This window comes from Chiloscyllium punctatum, chromosome 12, assembly GCF_047496795.1.
Source record: "Chiloscyllium punctatum isolate Juve2018m chromosome 12, sChiPun1.3, whole genome shotgun sequence".
Lineage (NCBI taxonomy): Eukaryota > Metazoa > Chordata > Chondrichthyes > Orectolobiformes > Hemiscylliidae > Chiloscyllium > Chiloscyllium punctatum.
In genome coordinates this window covers 75,168,159-75,189,343 of record NC_092750.1, presented here as the reverse complement: position 1 = coordinate 75,189,343, position 21,185 = coordinate 75,168,159, and the positions used below count along the sequence as shown (strand labels likewise).

Genomic DNA, 21,185 nt, shown 5'->3' with positions numbered 1-21,185 from the left:
TGACACCCACATTTCTGGAATGACTAATGCAAAAAAAAAAAAATTTTCCTCGTTTTTCCCTCCACTCTTAATACCCATGTTTTTCCCTGTGTCTGTCTGTGAAAGAGAGACTAAGGGGCAGTTTATATAGGGACGAGACTTAAATTTGTGGTATGTCAATGGTTTATAATTGTCTACCTGTAACTAGAGTCTAATTCCTTTAATAAAGAGCAATAGTTGTTTCATATCAAAACCTGGTCTGTGCTTTGTCAACCTGGAACTGGAAATTAGGCAAATTGGGAAACTACTTTCTATAAAAACGGTCAGCACTTGATTTTTCAGTGCACATTTTGAGTGAGGTATAAAATGGAATAAAAGAAGATGAAAGACAACAGCACACAATAAATAAATGCTGTAGCTGCTTTAATTATCTGTGTACAAATATTAGCAATAAAGTACCAATAGCAAGGCAGACTTGGAGCTGAAAATGACAGCCTGCAGCACTGAGAGCTGCACGCTCCCACAGATTACAAGTTGCTCAGAGAGCAAACAACGGCTCGAGTTCCTGGCTGCCCTGTCAGACCACAACTGAAGATCCTGCTCCCTGAGAACATTAGCAGCTCACACTCATCCCAAACTTACATCACAGACAAAAACTGGCTCAACACTACTCGAAAGGCACTGGCAACAAGCTTTCTGAAGCACACAATCGAGCTGGCAGAGAATACTGACCTGCGCGAGAGCGAGTGGGACAGTGAGCACAACTGCGAGAGTGAGCGTGGAAGGTGCAAGAGCGTGAGAGTGCGCACGAGGGAGGGAGGGGGGAAGAGGAAGAGTGAGAGGGAGTGCGAGAGTGACAGTGTGCGCGTGAGAGTGAGAGAGATCATAAGTGAGCAAGAGAACAGGAGAGAGTATGTGAGTGCAAACAGGAATGTGGAGAGAGCATGAGAGAACATGTAAGAGACAGAGAGAGAGCAACAATGGCTGAAAACTAACCATCACACAAAGGTATAACTGAGCTCTATATTACACTGCTGATTGGAGAGCAAATTGGTCTGAATTCGAAGATGAGATGATGTGATCTATCGCCTGGAACATTTAGTGCAAGACACCAGTCACAGTCACATGGTTTTTGCCTGTTTTGCAGTTTCAAGCCTGAAGCAGGAGGAGAACCACTTCACTGTTTCAGGATATTGCCAGGGCAGCTATCAGTTTCAAACCATTGGCTTCCTTGACTCCACACGTGGATTACCGCACAAGCACCACTCTGCAGCTTCTCAATATCCTGGCAACAATCTATCAACACGCTGCACAACATAGTCTCCCTGATGACTCTCTACACACAGCCTCACTGGGGGAAGACTGAGCTCTGCTACACAGTCCATGCCCCTGGAGACTGTGTGACAGGGCCCAGTCTCCCCGGGTAGACTGACACTCTTCTGTATTGAGTCTTTAACACTATTGTAGCTACAGTAAGTTGATAGACAGTCAATCTGCCAACTCCTGTTAATGAACCCGGGGCAGCTTGTGGAAGGTAGAAAGTAGTGACCAATTTCAAGCTGACATCCTGAAACTACTGAAATGTTTCCATGTTTTGGCATGACACAAACCCCTTGTAACATTTCACCTCATCGTTATCCAGTTTGTTAGTCTCGATATGAGAGATTGCATTAAATATCCTTTCTTGAGAATAGAATCTGACTGCCCCACGATAGATTGGGTCAGTTGTTAAGTGGTTAACTCTGCTGGATTGTTAGCTAGGCTTTCGACTGAGAACACCCTGAAGAAAAACTGAATTCTGCACCTCACTAAGTCCCCTCTCAAACATTCTGCTGTGTCGGTGAAGGATTTATGTTAGTGTAAACCTATTTTCCTACTTCAGATTTACCAATGCTTCGCATGTTTAAACCATACACAGTTACTGAAGACACCAGTGCAGCGTTACTCTCAACACTTCAGCTTCCTGCAGCACATAGTGGCTACAGAACGGTACTAAAAGGCAGGAAAAGAAAACATGTTTGTAAGGCTGCAAAAAGGCTTTGTGTTCAGTCACAGGTAAAAGCGCTGCGTTGAACAGGGACGAGCGATTTCGGGAGAAGAACCACATTGGCTAATTTTTCAAGTACTCCGCACACTTTTGCCTTCAGAGTTCGTTTTCCAAAGCGATGTCTGGGAACTCTTTGTAGATTTCCTGGATGATCAGCTTGTCCATCTGGCAGCTCTGGTCATTCTCCTCCTCTGCGAGGATTCGCTGGAACGTGGTCTGGAGATCTGGGAGACGGTGCTGGTGACGCATGTAATCGGTGGAGCGCACGATGGCGTGCATCAGTGAGAGGTATTCCATGCGAATCTGTGCCAACAGAGAGAGAGAGAGAGAGAGAGAGAAGTCAAACACAGTCACTCTGTTCAGCACTGTGCACTGGTAAACACCACACAGCAAATACAACATCACAAAAACGTTGACTTTTCTGGAATGTGAGCAGCACTGGCAAGGCCTGTTCTGAACTGCCCTTGCTAGCTTAAACATTTCAGAGTCACCACATCATTGTGGATCTGGAGTGACATGTAGGCCAGACCAGGTAAAGGTGGCAGATTTCCAATCCTAAAGGGAACCAGGTGGGTTTTTACATCAATTGACACGAGCTTCAGATCCATATTTGTTAACTGAATATAAATCCCAGTAGCTGCTCTAGTCGGGTTTTAAGATTCCAAGCCTGTTGACATGACACCCACCTCTCACTTAATGCAGCAACCTCAGGGAGGTTATGTATGACCAAGACAGGGGAGTTTCAGATGGCTCTGGAACTTACCTCTCAGCCATATCCAAGAAGGTCGAGGTGGTATGGGGGGGGGGGGGGAGGAGATTGTTACCTAGTGTGTTGATGTGATAAGACCATAGAATTAGGTCTTTCAGCCCATAGAGTCTGCTCCAACGTTTGATCATAGCTGATATTTTTCTCAGCCCCCTTCTCCTGCCTAACCATCTTGGTCGTAAACACACTCAATGATGTGGCCTCCACATCCCTCTGTGACAATGAACTCCATTAATTCACCACCTCCTGACTGAAGAGATTCCTCCTCATCTCAATCCTAACAGGTTGTCCCTTCACTCTAAAGCTGTGCCCTCAGGTGCTAGTCTCAGCAAGTAGTGGAAACACATTCTCCACATCCACTCTATCCAGGTCCCTCAGTATTCTCTACGTTTCAATCAGAACCCCATCCTTCTGAACTCAGAGTACCGCGAGCCAGAGTCCTCAACCGCTTGTCGTATGACAAGCCTTTCATCTCTGGGATCAGTCTTGAAATCTTCCTCTGGGCGCCCTCCAATCCCAGCACATCCTTCCTCAGATATGCAGTGTAAAACCGCTCACAATATCTTAAATGCAGTCTTTACAGATCCTTATACAGTCAACAGCAGTACATTTCTGCTCATGTATTCTAACCATTGCATTTGGTTTCCTAATTGAAAAGCGAACCTTCACATTAACATGATAAGCGCTGTCGGCTGATTCCTGCACAACAGACCTAAACAAGATGCCACAACACGCCCTGAAATCCTAGCCCCACTACCATACGTTAAAGACATCTCGGAGATGACCACCAGACTACTCCAGCCCCTAGGCACCATGGTAGCCCACAAACCTATCATCACACTGAAACAGCTACTGATGAACTTAAAGGACCCTGTACCAACAACCAGCAACAGCATAGAACATTCCAGCTCAGTACAGGCCTCAATGTTACGTCGACCTGTGGAACCAATCTGAAGCCCATCTAACCCACACTATTCCATTTACATCCATATGTTTATCCAATGCCCATTTAAATGCTCTTAAAGTTGGTGAGTCTAGTACTGTTGCAGGCAGTGCGTTCCACGCCCCTTCTACTCTGAGTAAAGACCCTACCTCTGACATCTGTCCTATATCTATCACCCCTCAATTTAAAGCTATGTCCCTCATGCTAGAAAAAAAGCTTTCACTGTCTACCCTCTGATTACCTTATATGTCTCAATTAAGTCACCTCTCAACCTTCTTCTTTCTAATGAAAACAGCCTCAAGTCCCTCAGCCTTTCCTCATAAGACCTTCCCTCCATACCAGGCAACATCGAGTAAATCGCCTCTGAACCCTATCCAATGCTTCCACATTCTTCCTATGCAGTGACCAGAACTGTACGCAATACTCCAGGTGCTGCCGCACCAGAATTTTGTTGAGCTGCAGCATGACCTCGTGGCTCTGAAACTTATTCCTCTACTAATAAAAGCTAACACACTGCATGTCTTCTTAATAGCCCTTTAAACCTGGGTGACAACTTTCAGGGTTCTGGGTACATGGACACTGAGATCTCTCTGCTCATCTACACTACCAAGAATCTGACCATTACTCCGTATTCCTGTTGCTCCTTCCAAAGTGAATCACCTCACACTTTTCCACAGTAAACTCCATTTGCCACCTCTCAGCCCAGCTCTGCAGCTTATCTGTATCCCTCTGTAACCTGCAACATCCACTATCCACAACTCCACCGACCTTAGTGGCATCCACCAAGTTTAGTAACCCATCCTTCTACACCCTCATCCAGGTCATTTATAAAAATGACAAACAGCAGTGACCCCAAAACAGATCCTTGTGGTACGCCACTAGTAACTGAACTCCAGGATGAAAATTTCCCATCAACCACCACCCTCTGTCTTCTTTCAGCTAACCAATTTCTGATTCCAAATCGCTAAATCAACCTCAATCCCATACCTCTGTATGTTTTGCGAACACCATATACAAAATACCCTACAAGGACTGCAACCAACATTCCATTGGACAAACTGGTAGAAAGCTAGCCACCAGGATACATGAGCACCAACTAACCAGCAAAAGACATGACCAACTATCACTGGTATCCTTACACACAGACGAAGAGGGACACCAGTTTGACTGGGACAATACGCCCATTCTGGGACAGGCTAAATAAAGACATGCATGGGATTTCCTAGAAGCTTGGTATTCAAACCGGAATTCCATTAACAAACATATAGATATAGACCCCATTTACTGACCGCTTAGAAACAGAACTGGAAATGACATCACCCGCCACAACAAACCGAGACAGATAAATCCCAAGTGGGGGCAGAACACCAACACTTCACCGGAGGCTCACTGATGATGTTACCGAGCACGGTGACAAAACATCGGAGAACAAACCCACCAGCTCAGTGAGCAAGTTTACAATCTGATCCACAAACTGAGCTACACGTCTTCTCCAAACTCTCAGGTGGATCCCAGGCTGTTATGGTTGGCAAAGGAGGAGATTGTTGGCAGAAATATGTAATACTTTGCTGAAGTGCCAGACGACTGGAGGATAGCTAATGTGGTTCCTTTGCTCAAGAGCAGCAGGGGGAGGCCTGGTCATTACAGACCAATTAGTTTGACATCAGTGGGAGGGAAATTATTGGAAACCATTCTGAAGGACAGGATTAATCAATACTTGGAAAAGCAGGAATTGATCAGGGAGCGTCAGCATGGATTTGTCAGAGGGAGACCTGTCTGTCTAATTTAATTGAGATTTTGAAAAGGTGACTGAAGATTAATGAGGATAGTGCAGTTGATATGGTTTACTTGGATTTTAGTAAGGCCTTGAAAAGGTCCCACACGGAAGGCTGCTCCAAAAGGTCCATGGGATCCAACGTAAGTTAGTAAACTAGATGGAAAACTGGTTTACAAAGAGGCCAAGGGTAGAGTGATGTTTTTGTGAGTGGAAGTTTGTGACCAGCATGGATCGGTGCCGGGACCCTTGCTGTCTGTTATGTAAATTAACAACTTGAATGTGAATGTCGATGGCATAATTACTAAACATGCAAATGGTATGGAGATTGTTGATAGTGAGGAAGAATACCAGGCTACAATCTGATATTGGTCGGCTGGTAAACTGGGCAGAGCAATGGCAGATGGAATTTAATCCTGATAAGTGATGTGCTGTATTTTGGGGAGGTCTAATAAGGGAAGGATTTACACAATGAATTGTAGGTCCCCTTGGGTATACTGAGGAACAAAGGGACCTGTGTGTACATGAAGGTGTCAGCACAGTGGACAGGGAGCACATGGGACACATTCCTTCAGTAGCCAAGGTATAGCATATTGGTACAGGGAAGCGTGTTACAACTTTCTAAGATGTTGGTTAGGCCACAGGTGGGATACTGTGTTCTGCATTATCAGACTGGCGTGATTGCACTGGAGAGGGTGCACTGGAGATGGGATGAAAAGTCACAGTTATGGGGAGAGACTGGGAAGGCTGGGTTTGTTTTCCCTGGAGCAGAGGATGTTGACGGGTGGATCTGACTGAGGCATACAAAATTATGAGAGCTATAGGCATAGCAACTTGTGAGAATCTCTTCCCCAGGGCAGACCATTTCTGAGACCAGAGAGAATACGTTTAAGGGGAGGAGTAAGTGGCTCAGAGGAGGAATGGAAAATGGTGGTAGAATAGGGAATGTGCTGCCTGAGGGTGGTGAGACAGCTTGGGGTTTGCTGGTTGGCATCGACATGGTGGGCCGAAGGGCCTGTTCCTCAGCCGCATGCCTCAGAGAGTATGAGAAGCAGCTCAGAGAAAGAACAGATTATAGCATGACCTGACAAATTATACAGCTCCAGTACTCAACCCAGGAACCTTGAACATGCATTTCACTGACTTTATTGGCACAAGCCAAAGCGGCTAAATCCTACATTCACATCTTCCAGGAAATTTTAAGAAAGAGAGGCAGACTGATTCCTGCCCTGGAAGACTCTCTGTGTGGAGTTTGCACATTCTCCCTGTGTCTGTGTGGGTTTCCTCTGGATGTTCCGGTCTCCTCCCACAATCCAAAAATGTGCAGGTCAGATTAGATTCGACTCCCTACAGTGTGGAATCAGGCCCTTCGGCCCAACCAGTCCACACCGACCCTCCGAAGAGCAACCCACCCAGACCCATTTCCCTACATTTAGCCCTGACTAATGCACCTAACACTTTGTTCAATTTAGCATGGCCAATCCTCCTAACCTGTGGGTGGAAACCCACAGACACGGGGAGAATGTGCAAACTCCACACAGACAGTCACCCGAGGCTGGTCCCTGGCAACAGTGCCAACCACTGAATTGGCCATGCTAAATTGTCAGGGGTAAATAAACTGTAGGGGAATGGGGCTGGGTGGGTTACTCTTTGGAGGGTTGGTGTGGACTTGTTGGGCCGAATGGCCTGCTTCCACACTGTAGGCATTCTGTGCTAACTTCTGTGATAAGGGGCACCCAATTAGGTACAGACTGAAACCCCTTTAGCCCAGTATGTTGCTCCATTTACACCAAGGCTGTTTTGTTTAAAAACCAGGGCAATTCTCATCTAATCCCACTTGAACATCAGCCTTGTTCATCTGAAATAAAAACAGAAATTGCTGCTTCTGAAGTGCTCTGAAAAAGTGACCGCTTTCTCTCCACAGGTGCTGCCAGACCTGCTGGGTTTCTCCAGCAATCCCTGTTTTGGTTTCAGACTTTAACACCTTGTACATCTGTCGTGAAGCTGTGAAGTGGGCCAGGCAGTATTAAGACTGAGTTAGTGCTGAATCCATTCAGGGTCATAGGGCAGTTTTCTGACCTTTTCCCCTGGCGAGAGGTCAGAAATCTGACGCACAATGATATCGATCATCACCATCAGGTCCGTGCGGTAGAAGATTCTCGCTGTGTCTTTGTCCGCAAAGACATCCTGCAGGAACTTCAGCACAGAGTGTGGTGGTTGGGGTTGGTGCTTGAAAATATTCACCGGGTCGTCTAAGGAACAGAGAGAGTAATATTGATTAGATTAATGAAGGAGGTGTTATAAAGACCCTGGATCAAATACGAAGCAGGAGAAAAAGAGGTGTGCTTTATCAGTGAATACCGTGCGCTGCAATGTTTCTAACTTGCTGCTCGAGGATAATGGCAGGTAATTTGGAATTAATCACAGGACAGAAACCCTCAGTCTCAAATGTTCTCAGGAACACTTCCAATCCAGCCCCACATTCACTGACTGATGGAGCGTTCTACACTGCACCCAGTCGGGCGGGATTGGGGCGGGGGGAATGGCCGAGTGAGGGGCTCAGTGTACACAATGATGATAGGATTTAGTGTACACGGGGAGAGGGAGGGGACGGTGTACACGGGGAAGGGGAGGGGGAAATGTACACGAGAAGGGGGAGGGGCAGAGTACACGGGGAGGGGGACGGGGCGGAGTACACGGGGAGGGGGAGGAGTACAGGGGACGGTGTACACAGGGAGGAGAGGGGGAAGTGTACGCGGGGAGAGCGAAGTGTACACGGGGAAGGGGAAGTGCACACGGGGAGGGGCAAGTGCACACGGGGAGGGGCAAGTGCACACGGGGAGGGGCAAGTGCACACGGGGAGGGGCAAGTGCACACGGGGAGGGGCAAGTGCACACGGGGAGGGGAGGCGGCAGTGTACACGGGGAGGGGGCAGTGTACACAGGGAGGGGGCGGGGGCAGCATACACTGGGAGGGGGCAGTGTACACGGGGAGGGGGTAGCAGCGGTGCATGCGGAGAGGGGGAGGCACCGGTGTACGCGGGGAGGGGGCGGTGTACGCAGGGAAGGGGCGGTGTACACGAGGAAAGGGCGGTGTACGCTGGGAGGGGACGGTGTACGCGGGGAGGGGGAAGTGTACGCGGGGAGGGGGAAGTGTACGCGGGGAGGGGGAAGTGTACGCGGGGAGGGGGAAGTGTATGCGGGGAGGGGTCAGAATACACGGTGAGGAGGAGGGTGCAGTGCACACGGTGAGGGAGCGGTGTACACGGGGAGGGGGAGGTCTACATGGGGAGAGGGCAGTGTACGTGGGGTGGAGGCAGTGTACACTTTGAGGAGGAGGGGTGGTCTAAACAGGGAGGGGGCAGTGTACACGGGGAGGGGGCAGTGAACGCGGGGAAGGGACAATGTATGCAGAGAGGGGGCAGTGTACGCGGAGAGGGGGCGGTGTACGCGGGGAGGGGGCGGTGTACGCGGGGAGGGGGCGGTGTACGCGGGGAGGGGGCGGTGTACGCGGGGAGGGGGCGGAGTACGCGGGGAGGGGGCGGAGTACGCGGGGAGGGGGCGGTGTACGCGGGGAGGGGGCGGGGACAGCGTACACTGGGATTGGGCAGTGTACATGGGTAGGGGAGGCAGCAGTGTACATGGGGAGGGGGTAATGTTCGCGGGGAGGGGGCAGTGTACGCGGGAAGGGGGCAGTGTACGCGGGGAGGGGGCGGTATACGCGGAGAGGGGGCGGTGTACGCGGGGAGGGGGCGGGGACAGCGTACACTGGGATTGGGCAGTGTACATGGGTAGGGGAGGCAGCAGTGTACATGGGGAGGGGGTAATGTTCGCGGGGAGGGGGCAGTGTACGCGGGAAGGGGGCAGTGTACGCGGGGAGGGGGCAGTGTACGCGGGGAGGGGGCAGTGTACGCGGGGAGGGGGCAGTGTACGCGGGGAGGGGGCAGTGTACGCGGGGAGGGGGCAGCGTACGCGGGGAGGGGGCAGTGTACGCGGGGATTGGGCAGTGTACGCAGGGAGGGGGCAGTGTACGCGGGGAGGGAGCAGTGTACGCGGGGAGGGGGCAGTGTACGCGGGGAGGGGGCAGTGTATACAGTGAGGGGGCAGTGTGCGCGGGGAAGGGACAGAAGGGACAGTGTACGCGGGGAGGGGGCAGCGTACACAGGGAGGGAGCAATGTCCATAGGGAGGGGGCTGGGGCAGCGTACACTAGGAGGGGGCAGTGTACACATGTAGGGAGGCATCAGTATACACGGGGAGGGGGCAGTGTACAGGGGAGGGGAGGGGAGGGGCAGTGTACTACGTGAGAAGGAGGGGGCAGTGTGCACAATGAGGGGGCGCTATACACGAGGAGTGGGCGGTTTATGCGGGGAGGGCGCAGTGTACACGGCGAGGGGGAGGGGGTGCGGTGTACACGGGGACGGGTAGGTCTACACGGGGAGGGGGAGGTGGAGACGGCAGTGTACGCGGAGAGGGGAAGGTGGAGGCAACATACACGAGGAGTGGGCAGTGTACGCGGGGAGGGGGCAGTGTACGCGGGGAGGGGGCAGTGTACGCGGGGAGGGGGCAGTGTACGCGGGGAGGGGGCAGTGTACGCGGGGAGGGGACGGGGCAGCGTACACGGATAGGGGAGGCAGCAGTATACACCGGGAGGGGGCAGTGTACACGGGGAGGGGGCAGTGTACACGGGGAGGGGAGGGGGAGGGGGCGGTGTGCGCGGGGTGGGGGCAGTGTACACAGGGAGGGTGCAGTGTACATGGAGAGAGGGCAGTGTACATGGTGAGGAGGAGGGGTCAGTGTACGCAGGGTAGGGGACGAGTACGCAGGGAGGGGACAGTGTACACAGGGTAGGGGACGAGTACGCAGGGAGGGGACAGTGTACACAGGGTAGGGGACGAGTACGCAGGGAGGGGACAGTGTACGCAGGGAGGGGACAGTGTACGCAGGGAGGGGACAGTGTACGCAGGGAGGGGACAGTGTACGCAGGGAGGGGGCAGTGTACACAGGGTAGGGGACGAGTACGCAGGGAGGGGTCAGTGTACGCAGGGAGGGGTCAGTGTACGCAGGGAGGGGGCAGTGTACGCAGGGAGGGGACAGTGTACGCAGGGGGCGGGGGCGGGGAGGGAGTTCTCCGTGGGGGAGGGGGGTCTACACGGGGAGGGGGAGGTCTACACGGGGAGAGGGCGGTGTACGCGGGGAGGAGGAGGGAGCAGTGCACACAATGAGGGGTTGGTATACACAGGGAGTGGGTGGTGTCCACGAGGAGGGTGCAGTGTACATGGTGAGGGGGTGTGAGCAGTGTCCATTGAGAGGGGGCAGTGTACACAGAGAGGAGATGGGGGCGGTGTACACGGTGAGGGGGTAGTGTCCATAGAGAGGGGGCGGTGTACACAGTGAGGAGGAGGGGGCAGTGTGCACGGGGAGGGGGAGTGGGCGGTTTACACAGGGAGGGGGCGGAGTTCGCGGGAGGGCGGTGTGGAGGCGGCCGTGCCCGCGGGGAGGGGGCAGTGCATTTGGGAAGGGGGCAGTGCCCGCGGGGAGGGGGCGGAGTTCGCGGGGGGGGGGGCGGTGTGGAGGCGGCCGTGCCCGCGGGGAGGGGGCAGTGCATTCGGGAAGGGGGCAGTGCCCGCGGGGAGGGGGCAGTGCACGAGGGGTGGGGGCAGTGTACACAGAAAGGGGGCAGTGCACGCGGGGAGGGGGCAGTGCACGAGGGGTGGGGGCAGTGTACACAGAAAGGGGGCAGTGTACGCGGGGAGGGGGCAGTGCACGCGGGGAGGGGGCAGTGTACACAGAAAGGGGGCAGTGTACGCGGGGAGGGGGCAGTGCACGCGGGGAGGGGGCAGTGCATGCGGGGAGGGGGCAGTGTACACAGAAAGGGGGCAGTGTACGCGGGGAGGGGGCAGTGCACGCGGGGAGGGGGCAGTGCATGCGGGGAGGGGGCAGTGCACGCGGGGAGGGGGCAGTGCACGCGGGGAGGGGGCAGTGCCCGCGGGGAGGGGGCAGTGTACACAGGGATGGGGCAGTATACACGGGGGGGGGGCAGTGTACAAGTGCACACAGGGAGGGGGCAGTGTATGCGGGGATGGGAGTATATTCGGGGAAGGGACAGTGTACGCGGGGGACAGTGTATGCGGGGAAGGGACAGTTTACACGGGGAGGAAGCAGTGTACATGGAGAGGGGGCAGTGTACACAGGGAGGAGGAAGTGCATGTGGGGAGGGGGCAGTGTACGGTGGGAAGTGACAGTGTATGCTGGGAGGGGGCAGTGTACACAGGGAGGAGGAGGGGCGGTCTACACGTGGAGTGGACTGTGTACACGGAGGGGGAGGTGGAGGCGGCAGTGTACACAGGCAGGAGGAAGTGCATGTGGGGAGGGGGCAGTGTACGGTGGGAAGTGACAGTGTATGCTGGGAGGGGGCAGTGTACGCGGGGAGGGAGAGGTAGAGGCGGCAGTGTGCACGGGGAGGGTGAGGCGGCAGTGTGCACGGGGAGGGGGCAATGTACGTGCGGAGGGGGCAGTGTACCCGGGGAGGGGGAGGTGGCAGTGTACTCGGAGAGGGGGGCAGTGTGCGCAGGGAGGAGGTAGTGTACACGGTGAGGGGGAGGGGGCAGTGTGCGCAGGGAGGGGGCAGTGTACACGGTGAGGGGGAGGGGGCAGTGTGCGCAGGGAGGGGGCAGTGTACACGGTGAGGGGGGAGGGGGCAGTGTGCGCAGGGAGGGGGCAGTGTACACGGGGAGGGGGAGGTGGAGGCAGCAGTGGACCCAGGGGCGGGGCAGTGTACACGGGGAGGGGGAGGGGACAGTGTATGTGGGGAGCGGGAGGTGGAGCCGGCAGTGTCAGCAGGGAGGGTGCAGTGTACGTGGGGAGGAGGAAGGGGCGGTGTACATGGGGAGGGGGCGGTCTACATACAGAGGGGGCAGTATACGCGGGGAGGGGGCAGTGTACGCAGGGAGAAGAGGGGGAGGGGGCAGTCTACACGGGTAGAGGGCTGTGTAGCGGGGAGGGGTGGTGTATGCAGGGAGGGGGAGGTAGAGGCGGCAGTGTGTACGGGGAGCGGGAGGCGGTAGTGTACGTGGGGAGGGGGCAGTGTACGCGATAAGGGGGCAGTGTATGCGGGGAGGGGGGCAATGTTTACGGGGAGGGGGAGGGGCAGTGTATGCGGTGAGGAGGAGGGAGCAGTGTGCACAATGAGGGGGCGGTATACACAGGGAGTGGGCGGTGTCCGCGAGGAGCGCGCAGTGTACATGGTGAGGGGGTGTGGGCAGTGTTCATGGAAATGGGGCAGAGTACACAGAGAGGAGGAGGGGGCAGTGTCCATTGAGAGGGGGCGGTATACACAGTGAGGAGGAGAGAGCAGTGTGCACGGGGAGCAGGAGGTGGGCGGTTTACACAGGGAAGGGGCGATGTACGCAGGGAGGTGGCAGCGTATGCAGGGAGGGGGAGGCGGAGTTGTACACGGGGAGTGGGCGGTTTACACGGGGAGGGGGCAGTGCACGCGTGGAGGGAGCAGTGTACACAGGGAGAGGGCAGTGTACATGGGGAGGGAAGGGGCAGAGACAGTGTACGCGGTGAGGAGGAGGGGGCAGTGTGCACAGTGAGGGGGCGGTATACACGGGGAGGGGGCAGTGTCCATGGAGAGGGGGCAGTGTATAGAGTGAGGAGGATGCTGTGGTCTACACAGGGAGGGGGCAGTGTACACGGGGAGGGGGAGAGGTTGGTGTACACGGGGAGGGGGCAGTGTACATGGTGAGGGGGAGGTGTACACGGAGAGTGGGCAGGGCACAGGGGGAGGTGGCAGTGTACGCGGGCAGGGGGCAGGCTACGCGGGCAGGGTACACGGGGAGGTTAAGTTGGCAGTGTGCACAGGGAGGGGGCAGTGTCCACAGGGAGGGGGAGGTGGAGGAGGCAGTGTATACAGGGAGGGGGCAGGGTGCGCGGGGAGGGGGACACTGTACGTGGGGAGGGGACAGTGTATACGGGGAGAGGACAGCGTACGCGGGGAGGGGACAGCGTACGCGGGGAGGGGACAGCGTACGCGGGGAGGGGGAGGTGGCAGTGTACGCGGTGAGGGGGTAGTGTACGCGGGGAGGGGGCAGTGCATGTGGGGAGGGGGCATGGTACGCGGGGAGGGGAAGTCGGCAGTGTGCACGGGGAGGGGGAGGTGGCAATGTACAAGGGGGCGGTGTACACGAGGAGTGGGCAGTGTACGCGGGGAGGGGACAGTATACGCAGGGAGGGGACTGTGTCCATGGAGAGGGGGCAGTGTACACGGTGAGGGGGGGGGGGGGGGGCGGTGATCACGGGGAAGGAGACGGGGCAGTGTACACTGGGAGGGGGGGGGCAGTGTACACGGGGAGGGGGGGGGCAGTGTACACGGGGAGGGGGGGGCAGTGTACACGGGGAGGGGGGGGGGCAGTGTACACTGGGAGGGGGGGGCAGTGTACACGGGGAGGGGGGGGGCAGTGTACACTGGGAGGGGGGGGGCAGTGTACACGGGGAGGGGGAGGGGGCAGTGTACACGGGGAGGGGGAGGGGGCAGTGTACACGGGGAGGGGGAGGGGGCAGTGTACACGGGGAGGGGGAGGGGGCAGTGTACACTGGGAGGGGGGGGGGCAGTGTACACTGGGAGGGGGGGGGGCAGTGTACACGGGGAGGGGGAGGGGGCAGTGTACACGGGGAGGGGGAGGGGGCAGTGTACACGGGGAGGGGGAGGGGGCAGTGTACACTGGGAGGGGGGGGGGGCAGTGTACACGGGGAGGGGGGGGCAGTGTACACTGGGAGGGGGAGGGGGCAGTGTACACTGGGAGGGGGGGGGGCAGTGTACACGGGGAGGGGGGGGGCAGTGTACACTGGGAGGGGGAGGGGGCAGTGTACACGGGGGAGGGGGAGGGGGCAGTGTACACTGGGAGGGGGGGGGCAGTGTACACGGGGAGGGGGAGGGGGCAGTGTACACGGGGAGGGGGAGGGGGCAGTGTACACTGGGAGGGGGGGGGGCAGTGTACACGGGGAGGGGGAGGGGGCAGTGTACACTGGGAGGGGGAGGGGGCAGTGTACACTGGGAGGGGGGGGCAGTGTACACGGGGAGGGGGAGGGGGCAGTGTACACTGGGAGGGGGAGGGGGCAGTGTACACTGGGAGGGGGGGGGGCAGTGTACACGGGGAGGGGGAGGGGGCAGTGTACACTGGGAGGGGGAGGGGGCAGTGTACACTGGGAGGGGGGGGCAGTGTACACGGGGAGGGGGAGGGGGCAGTGTACACGGGGAGGGGGAGGGGGCAGTGTACACTGGGAGGGGGAGGGGGCAGTGTACACTGGGAGGGGGAGGGGGCAGTGTACACGGTGAGGGGGGGGGCAGTGTACACTGGGAGGGGGAGGGGGCAGTGTACACTGGGAGGGGGAGGGGGCAGTGTACACTGGGAGGGGGAGGGGGCAGTGTACACTGGGAGGGGGAGGGGGCAGTGTACACTGGGAGGGGGAGGGGGCAGTGTACACTGGGAGGGGGAGGGGGCAGTGTACACGGGGAGGGGGAGGGGGCAGTGTACACGGGGAGGTGGAGGTGTACGCGGGGAGGGGGCTGCGTACGCGGGGAGGGGGCTGCGTACGCGGGGAGGGGGGAGGTGTACGCGGGGAGGGGGCTGCGTACGCGGGGAGGGGGCTGCGTACGCGGGGAGGGGGCTGCGTACGCGGGGAGGGGGCTGCGTCCGCGGGGAGGGGGCTGCGTACGCGGGGAGGGGGCTGCGTACGCGGGGAGGGGGCTGCGTACGCGGGGAGGGGGAGGGTGGCGGTGTACACAGGGAGGAGGGAGGGGGCAGTGTACGCGGGGAGGGGGAGGTGTACGCGGGGAGGGGGAGGTGTACGCGGGGAGGGGGCAGTAAACGCCGGGACGGGCGAGTGTACACAGAGGGGTGCAGTGTACGCAGGGAGGCGGCACTGTACGCGGGGAGAGGGCAGTGTACGTGGACAGGGGGAGGTGGAGGCAGCAGTGTGCATGGGGAGGGGGCAGTGTACGCGGGGAGGGGGCAGAGTACGCGGGGAGGGGGCAGCGTACGCGGGGAGGGGGCAGCGTACGCGGGGAGGGGGCTGCGTACGCGGGGAGGGGGCTGCGTACGCGGGGAGGGGGCTGCGTACGCGGGGAGGGGGCAGTGTATGCTGGGAAGGGGCAGTGTACGCGGGGAGGGGGCTGTGTACGCGGGGAGGGGGGCAGTGTACGCGGGGAGGGGGCAGTAAACGCTGGGGAAGGGGCAGTGTACGCGGGGAGGGGGCAGTAAACGCCGGGGAGGGGGCAGAGTACGCGGGGAGGGGGCAGAGTACGCGGGGAGGGGGCAGAGTACGCGGGGAGGGGGCAGAGTACGCGGGGAGGGGGCAGAGTACGCGGGGAGGGGGCAGAGTACGCGGGGAGGGGGCTGTGTACGCGGGGAGGGGTCAGTGTACGCGGGGAGGGGTCTGTGTACGCGGTGAGCGGAAGGGGGCAGTGTATGCGGTGAGCGGGAGGAGGCAGTGTACGCAGTGAGGGGGAGGGGACAGTGTACGCAGTGAGCGGGAGGGGGCAGTGTACGCGGCGAGCGGGAGGGGGCAGTGTACGCAGTGAGGGGGCAGTGTACGTGGTGAGCAGGAGGGGGGCAGTGAACACGGTGAGGGAGAGGGGGCAGTGTACGCGGGTGAGGGGGCAGTGTACACGGTGAGGGAGAGGGGGCAGTGTACACGGTGAGGGAGAGGGGGCAGTGTACACGGTGAGGGAGAGGGAGGGCAGTGTACGCGGTGAGGGAGAGAGGGGGCAGTGTACACGGTGAGGGTGAGGGGGGCAGTGTACGCAGTGAGGGGGCAGTGTACGTGGTGAGGGTGAGGGGGCAGTGTACGCAGTGAGGGGGCAGTGTACGCAGTGAGGGGGCAGTGTACGCAGTGAGGGGGCAGTGTACGTGGTGAGCAGGAGGGGGCAGTGAACACGGTGAGGGTGAGGGGGTCAGTGTACGCGGTGAGGGGGAGGGGGCAGTGTACGCGGTGAGCGGGAGGGGGCAGTGTACACGGTGGAGAGGGAGGGGGGCAGTGTACACGGTGAGGGGGGCAGTGTACACTACACGGTGAGAGGGAGGGGGCAAGTGTACATGGTGAGCGGGAGGGGGCAATGTACATGGTGAGGGGGGCAGTGTACGCGGTGAGGGGGGAGGGGGCAGTGTACACGGTGAGGGGGAGGGGGCAGTGTACACGGTGAGGGGGAGGGGGCAGTGTACACGGTGAGGGGGAGGGGGCAGTATACACGGTGAGAGGGAGATGGGGAAGTGTACATGGTGAGGAGGAGGGGGGCAGTGTACACGGTGAGGGGGGAGGGGGCAGTATACGCTGGGAGCGGGTGGGGGGCAGTGTACACGGTGAGGGGGAGGGGGCAGTGTTACACCGTGAGGGGGCAGTGTACGCGGTGAGAGGCAGATGGGGAAGTGTACACGGTGAGGGGGAGGGGGCAGTGTAGACGGTGAGGGGGAGGGGGCAGTGTAGACGGTGAGGGGGAGGGGGCAGTGTACACGGTGAGGGAGAGGGGGCAGTATACGCTGGGAGCGGGTGGGGGCAGTGTACACGGTGAGGGGGGAGGGGGGCAGTGTACACCGTGAGGGGGCAGTGTACGCGGTGAGAGGCAGATGGGGAAGTGTACACGGTGAGGGGGAGGGGGCAGTGTACACGGTGAGGGGAGGGGGCAGTGTAGACGGTGAGGGGGAGGGGGCAGTGTACACGGTGAGGGGAGAGGGGGCAGTGTACACTGTGAGGGGGAGGGGGCAGTGTACACGGTGAGCAGGAGGGGGCAGAGTACACGGTGCTACTGACCACCGTCACATTACTGAGTGCAGGGTGGCATGTGTACCAGGTGAGGGGGGACCAGGCCATGTACATGGCTTCGAGGGATCTCCATGTAAATGGTGAGGGAACGTGTGTGTGTGTGTGTGGGGTTTGTGTGTCTGTGTGTGTGGGGTGTGTGTGTTGTGCGTGTGTGTTGTGCGTGTGTGTTGTGCGTGTGTGGGGGTGCGTGTGTGGGGTGCGTGTGTGGGGTGCGTGTGTGGGGTGCGTGTGTGGGGTGCGTGTGTGGGGTGCGTGTGTGGGGTGCGTGTGTGGGGGTGCGTGTGTGGGGTGCGTGTGTGGGGTGCGTGTGTGTGGGGTGCGTGTGTGGGGGTGCGTGTGTGGGGTGCGTGTGTGGGGTGCGTGTGTGGGGTGCGTGTGTGAGGTGCGTGTGAGGTGGTGTGTGGGTGCGTGTGTGGGGTGCGTGTGTGGGGTGCGTGTGTGGGGTGCGTGTGTGGGGTGCGTGTGTGGGGTGCGTGTGTGGGGTGCGTGTGTGTGTTGTGCGTGTGTGTTGTGCGTGGGGTGGGGTGCGTGGGTGGGGTGCGTGGGTGGGGTGCGTGGGTGGGGTGCGTGTGTGGGGGTGCGTGTGTGGGGTGCGTGTGTGGGGTGCGTGTGTGGGGTGCGTGTGTGGGGTGCGTGTGTGAGGTGCGTGTGTGGGGTGCGTGTGTGGGGGTGCGTGTGTGGGGCGTGCGTGTGTGGGGTGCGTGTGTGTTGTGCGTGTGTGTTGTGCGTGTGTGTTGTGCGTGGGTGGGGTGCGTGGGTGGGGTGCGTGTGTGTGGGGTGCGTGTGTGGGGGTGCGTGTGTGTTGTGCGTGGGTGGGGTGCGTGGGTGGGGTGCGTGGGTGGGGTGCGTGGGTGGGGTGCGTGGGTGGGGTGCGTGGGTGGGGTGCGTGGGTGGGGTGCGTGGGTGGGGTGCGTGGGTGGGGTGCGTGGGTGGGGTGCGTGGGTGGGGTTGCGTGGGTGGGGTGCGTGGGTGGGGTGCGTGTGTGTGGGGGGGTGTGTGTGGGGGGGGTGTGTGTGGGGGGGGGTGTGTGTGGGGGGGGTGTGTTTGTGTCTCTGTGTTTGGTGTGTGTGTGTCTGTGTGTGTGTGTGGGGTGTGTGTGGTGTGTGTGTGCGTGGGGGGTGTGAGTGCGTGGGGGTGTGTGGGGTGTGCGTGTGTGTTGTGTGTGTGGGTGTGTGGCGTTTTTGTGGGTGTGTGTGTGTGGGTGTGTGTCTGTATGTCTCTGTGTGTGTTGTGTGTGTGTCTGTGTGTGTGTCTGTGTGTGTGTCTGTGTGTGTGTCTGTGTGTGTGTGTGTCTGTGTGTGTGTGTGGGGGGTGTGTGTGGGGGGGTGTGTGTCTGTGTGTGTGTGGGGGGTGTGTGTCTGTGTGTGTGTGGGGGGGGTGCGTGGGGGGTGTGTGGGGGGGGGTGCGTGGGGGGGGTGCGTGGGGTGCGTGTGTGGGGTGCGTGTGTGGGGTGCGTGTGTGGGGTGCGTGTGTGGGGGTGCGTGTGTGGGGTGCGTGTGTGGGGTGCGTGTGTGTGGGGTGCGTGTGTGGGGTGCGTGGGTGGGGTGCGTGGGTGGGGTGCGTGGGTGGGGGTGCGTGGGTGGGGTGCGTGGGTGGGGTGCGTGGGTGGGGTGCGTGGGTGGGGGTGCGTGGGTGGGGTGCGTGGGTGGGGGTGCGTGGGTGGGGTGCGTGGGTGGGGTGCGTGGGTGGGGGTGCGTGGGTGGGGGTGCGTGGGTGGGGGTGCGTGGGTGGGGTGCGTGGGTGGGGTGCGTGGGTGGGGTGCGTGGGTGGGGTGCGTTGGGTGGGGTGCGTGGGTGGGGTGCGTGGGTGGGGTGCGTGGGTGGGGTGCGTGGGTGGGGTGCGTGGGTGGGGTGCGTGGGTGGTGGGGTGCGTGGGTGGGGTGCGTGGGTGGGGTGCGTGGGTGGGTGTGCGTGGGTGGGGTGCGTGGGTGGGGGTGCGTGGGTGGGGTGCGTGGGTGGGGTGCGTGGGTGGGGTGCTGTGGGTGGGGTGCGTGGGTGGGGTGCGTGTGTGTGTGGGGGGTGTGTGTGTGGGGGGTGTGTGTGGGGGGGGGTGTGTGTGGGGGGGGTGTGTTTGTGTCTCTGTGTTTGGTGTGTGTGTGTGTCTGTGTGTGTGTGGGGTGTGTGTGGTGTGTGTGTGCGTGGGGGTGTGAGTGCGTGGGGGTGTGTGGGGTGTGCGTGTGTGTTGTGTGTGTGGGTGTGTGGCGTTTTTGTGGGTGTGTGTGGGTGTGTGTCTGTATGTCTCTGTGTGTGTTGTGTGTGTGTCTGTGTGTGTGTCTGTGTGTGTGTCTGTGTGTGTGTGTGTGTCTGTGTGTGTGTGTGGGGGGTGTGTGTGGGGGGTGTGTGTCTGTGTGTGTGTGGGGGGTGTGTGTCTGTGTGTGTGTGGGGGGGGGTGCGTGGGGGGTGTGTGGGGGGGGGTGCGTGGGGGGTGTGTGGGGGGGGTGCGTGGGGGGGTGGCGTGGGTGGGGTGCGTGTGTGGGGTGCGATGTGTGGGGTGCGTGTGTGGGGTGCGTGTGTGGGGTGCGTGTGTGGGGTGCGTGTGTGGGGGTGCGTGTGTGTGGGGGGTGTGTGTGTGGGGGGTGTGTGTGTGTGTGTCTCTGTGTTTGGTGTGTGTGTGTCTGTGTGTGTGTGGGGGTGTGTGTGTGGTGTGGTGTGTGTGTGTGTCTGTGTGTGTGTGTGGGGGTGTGTGTGTGGTGTGGTGTGTGTGTTGTGTGTGTGGGTGTGTGGCGTTTTTGTGGGTGTGTGTGTGGGTGTGTGTGTCTGTATGTCTCTGTGTGTGTTGTGTGTGTGTGTCTGTGTGTGCGGGGGGGGTGTGCGGGGGGGGCGTGCGGGGGGGGGCGTGCGGGGGGGGCGTGCGGGGGGGGCGTGCGGGGGGGGGCGTGCGGGGGGGGGCGTGCGGGGGGGGGCGTGCGGGGGGGGCGTAGCGGGGGGGGGCGTGCGGGGGGGGGGCGTGCGGGGGGGGGCGTGCGGGGGGTGCGTGCGGGGGGTGCGTGTGTGTGGGGGGTGTGTGTGTGTGTCCTCTGTGTTTGGTGTGTGTGTGTCTGTGTGTGTGTGGGGTGTGTGTGTGGTGTGTGGTGTGTGTGTGGTGTGTGTGTGCGTGGGGTGTGAGTGCGTGGGGGTTGTGAGTGCGTGGGGGGTGTGAGTGCGTGGGGGTGTGAGTGCGTGGGGGTGTGAGTGCGTGGGGGTGTGAGTGCGTGGGGGGTGTGTGTGTGGGTGCGTGTGTGTTGTGTGTGTTGTGTGTGTGGGTGTGTGGCATTTTTGTGGGTGTGTGTGTGGGTGTGTGTCTGTATGTCTCTGTGTGTGTTGTGTGTGTGTCTGTGTGTGTGTCTGCGTGTGTGGGGGGGGGTGTGTGGGGGGGGGGTGTGTGGGGGGGGTGTGTGGGGGGGGTGTGTGGGGGGGGTGTGTGGGGGGGGTGTGTGGGGGGGGTGTGTGGGGGGGTGTGGGGGGTGTGGGGGGGGGTGTGTGGGGGGGGGGTGTGGGGGGGGTGTGTGGGGGGGTGTGTGGGGGGGGTGTGTGGGGGGGGTGTGTGGGGGGGGTGTGTGGGGGGGTGTGTGGGGGGGCGTGTGTGTGGGGGGGCGTGTGTGGGGGGGCGTGTGTGGGGGGGCGTGTGTGGGGGGCGTGTGTGGGGGGCGTGTGTGGAGGGGGCGTGTGTGGGGGGGCGTGTGTGTGGGGGGCGTGTGTGGGGGGCGTGTGTGGGGGGGCGTGTGTGGGGGGCGTGTGTGGGGGGGCGTGTGTGTGGGGGGCGTGTGTGGGGGGGCGTGTGTGGGGGGGCGTGTTGTGGGGGGCGTGTGTGGGGGAGCGTGTGTGTGGGGGGCGTGTGTGGGGGGCGTGTGTGGGGGGCGTGTGTGGCGTGTGTGGG

The 21,185-nt window shown here is 59.9% G+C and overlaps 1 protein-coding gene across 5 annotated transcripts in view; it reads right to left on the bottom strand.

The window, feature by feature from the left end:
- Positions 1-396: 396 nt before the first annotated feature.
- The window catches only part of nckipsd (NCK interacting protein with SH3 domain), a 370,618-nt gene continuing 349,829 nt past the window's right edge, over positions 397-21,185 (bottom strand). For 4 of the 5 annotated variants that reach the window (XM_072582807.1, XM_072582808.1, XM_072582809.1 and 1 more), the window contains 2 exons: positions 7,589-7,761; positions 397-2,329 (listed from right to left, as the gene is read on the bottom strand). In XM_072582807.1, coding sequence (XP_072438908.1) covers positions 2,123-2,329; positions 7,589-7,761 — 380 coding nt within the window. In that variant the 3' untranslated portion in view covers positions 397-2,122. The remainder of the gene's footprint in view (positions 2,330-7,588; positions 7,762-21,185) is intronic. The other variant, XR_011962070.1, reaches the window with a different exon arrangement.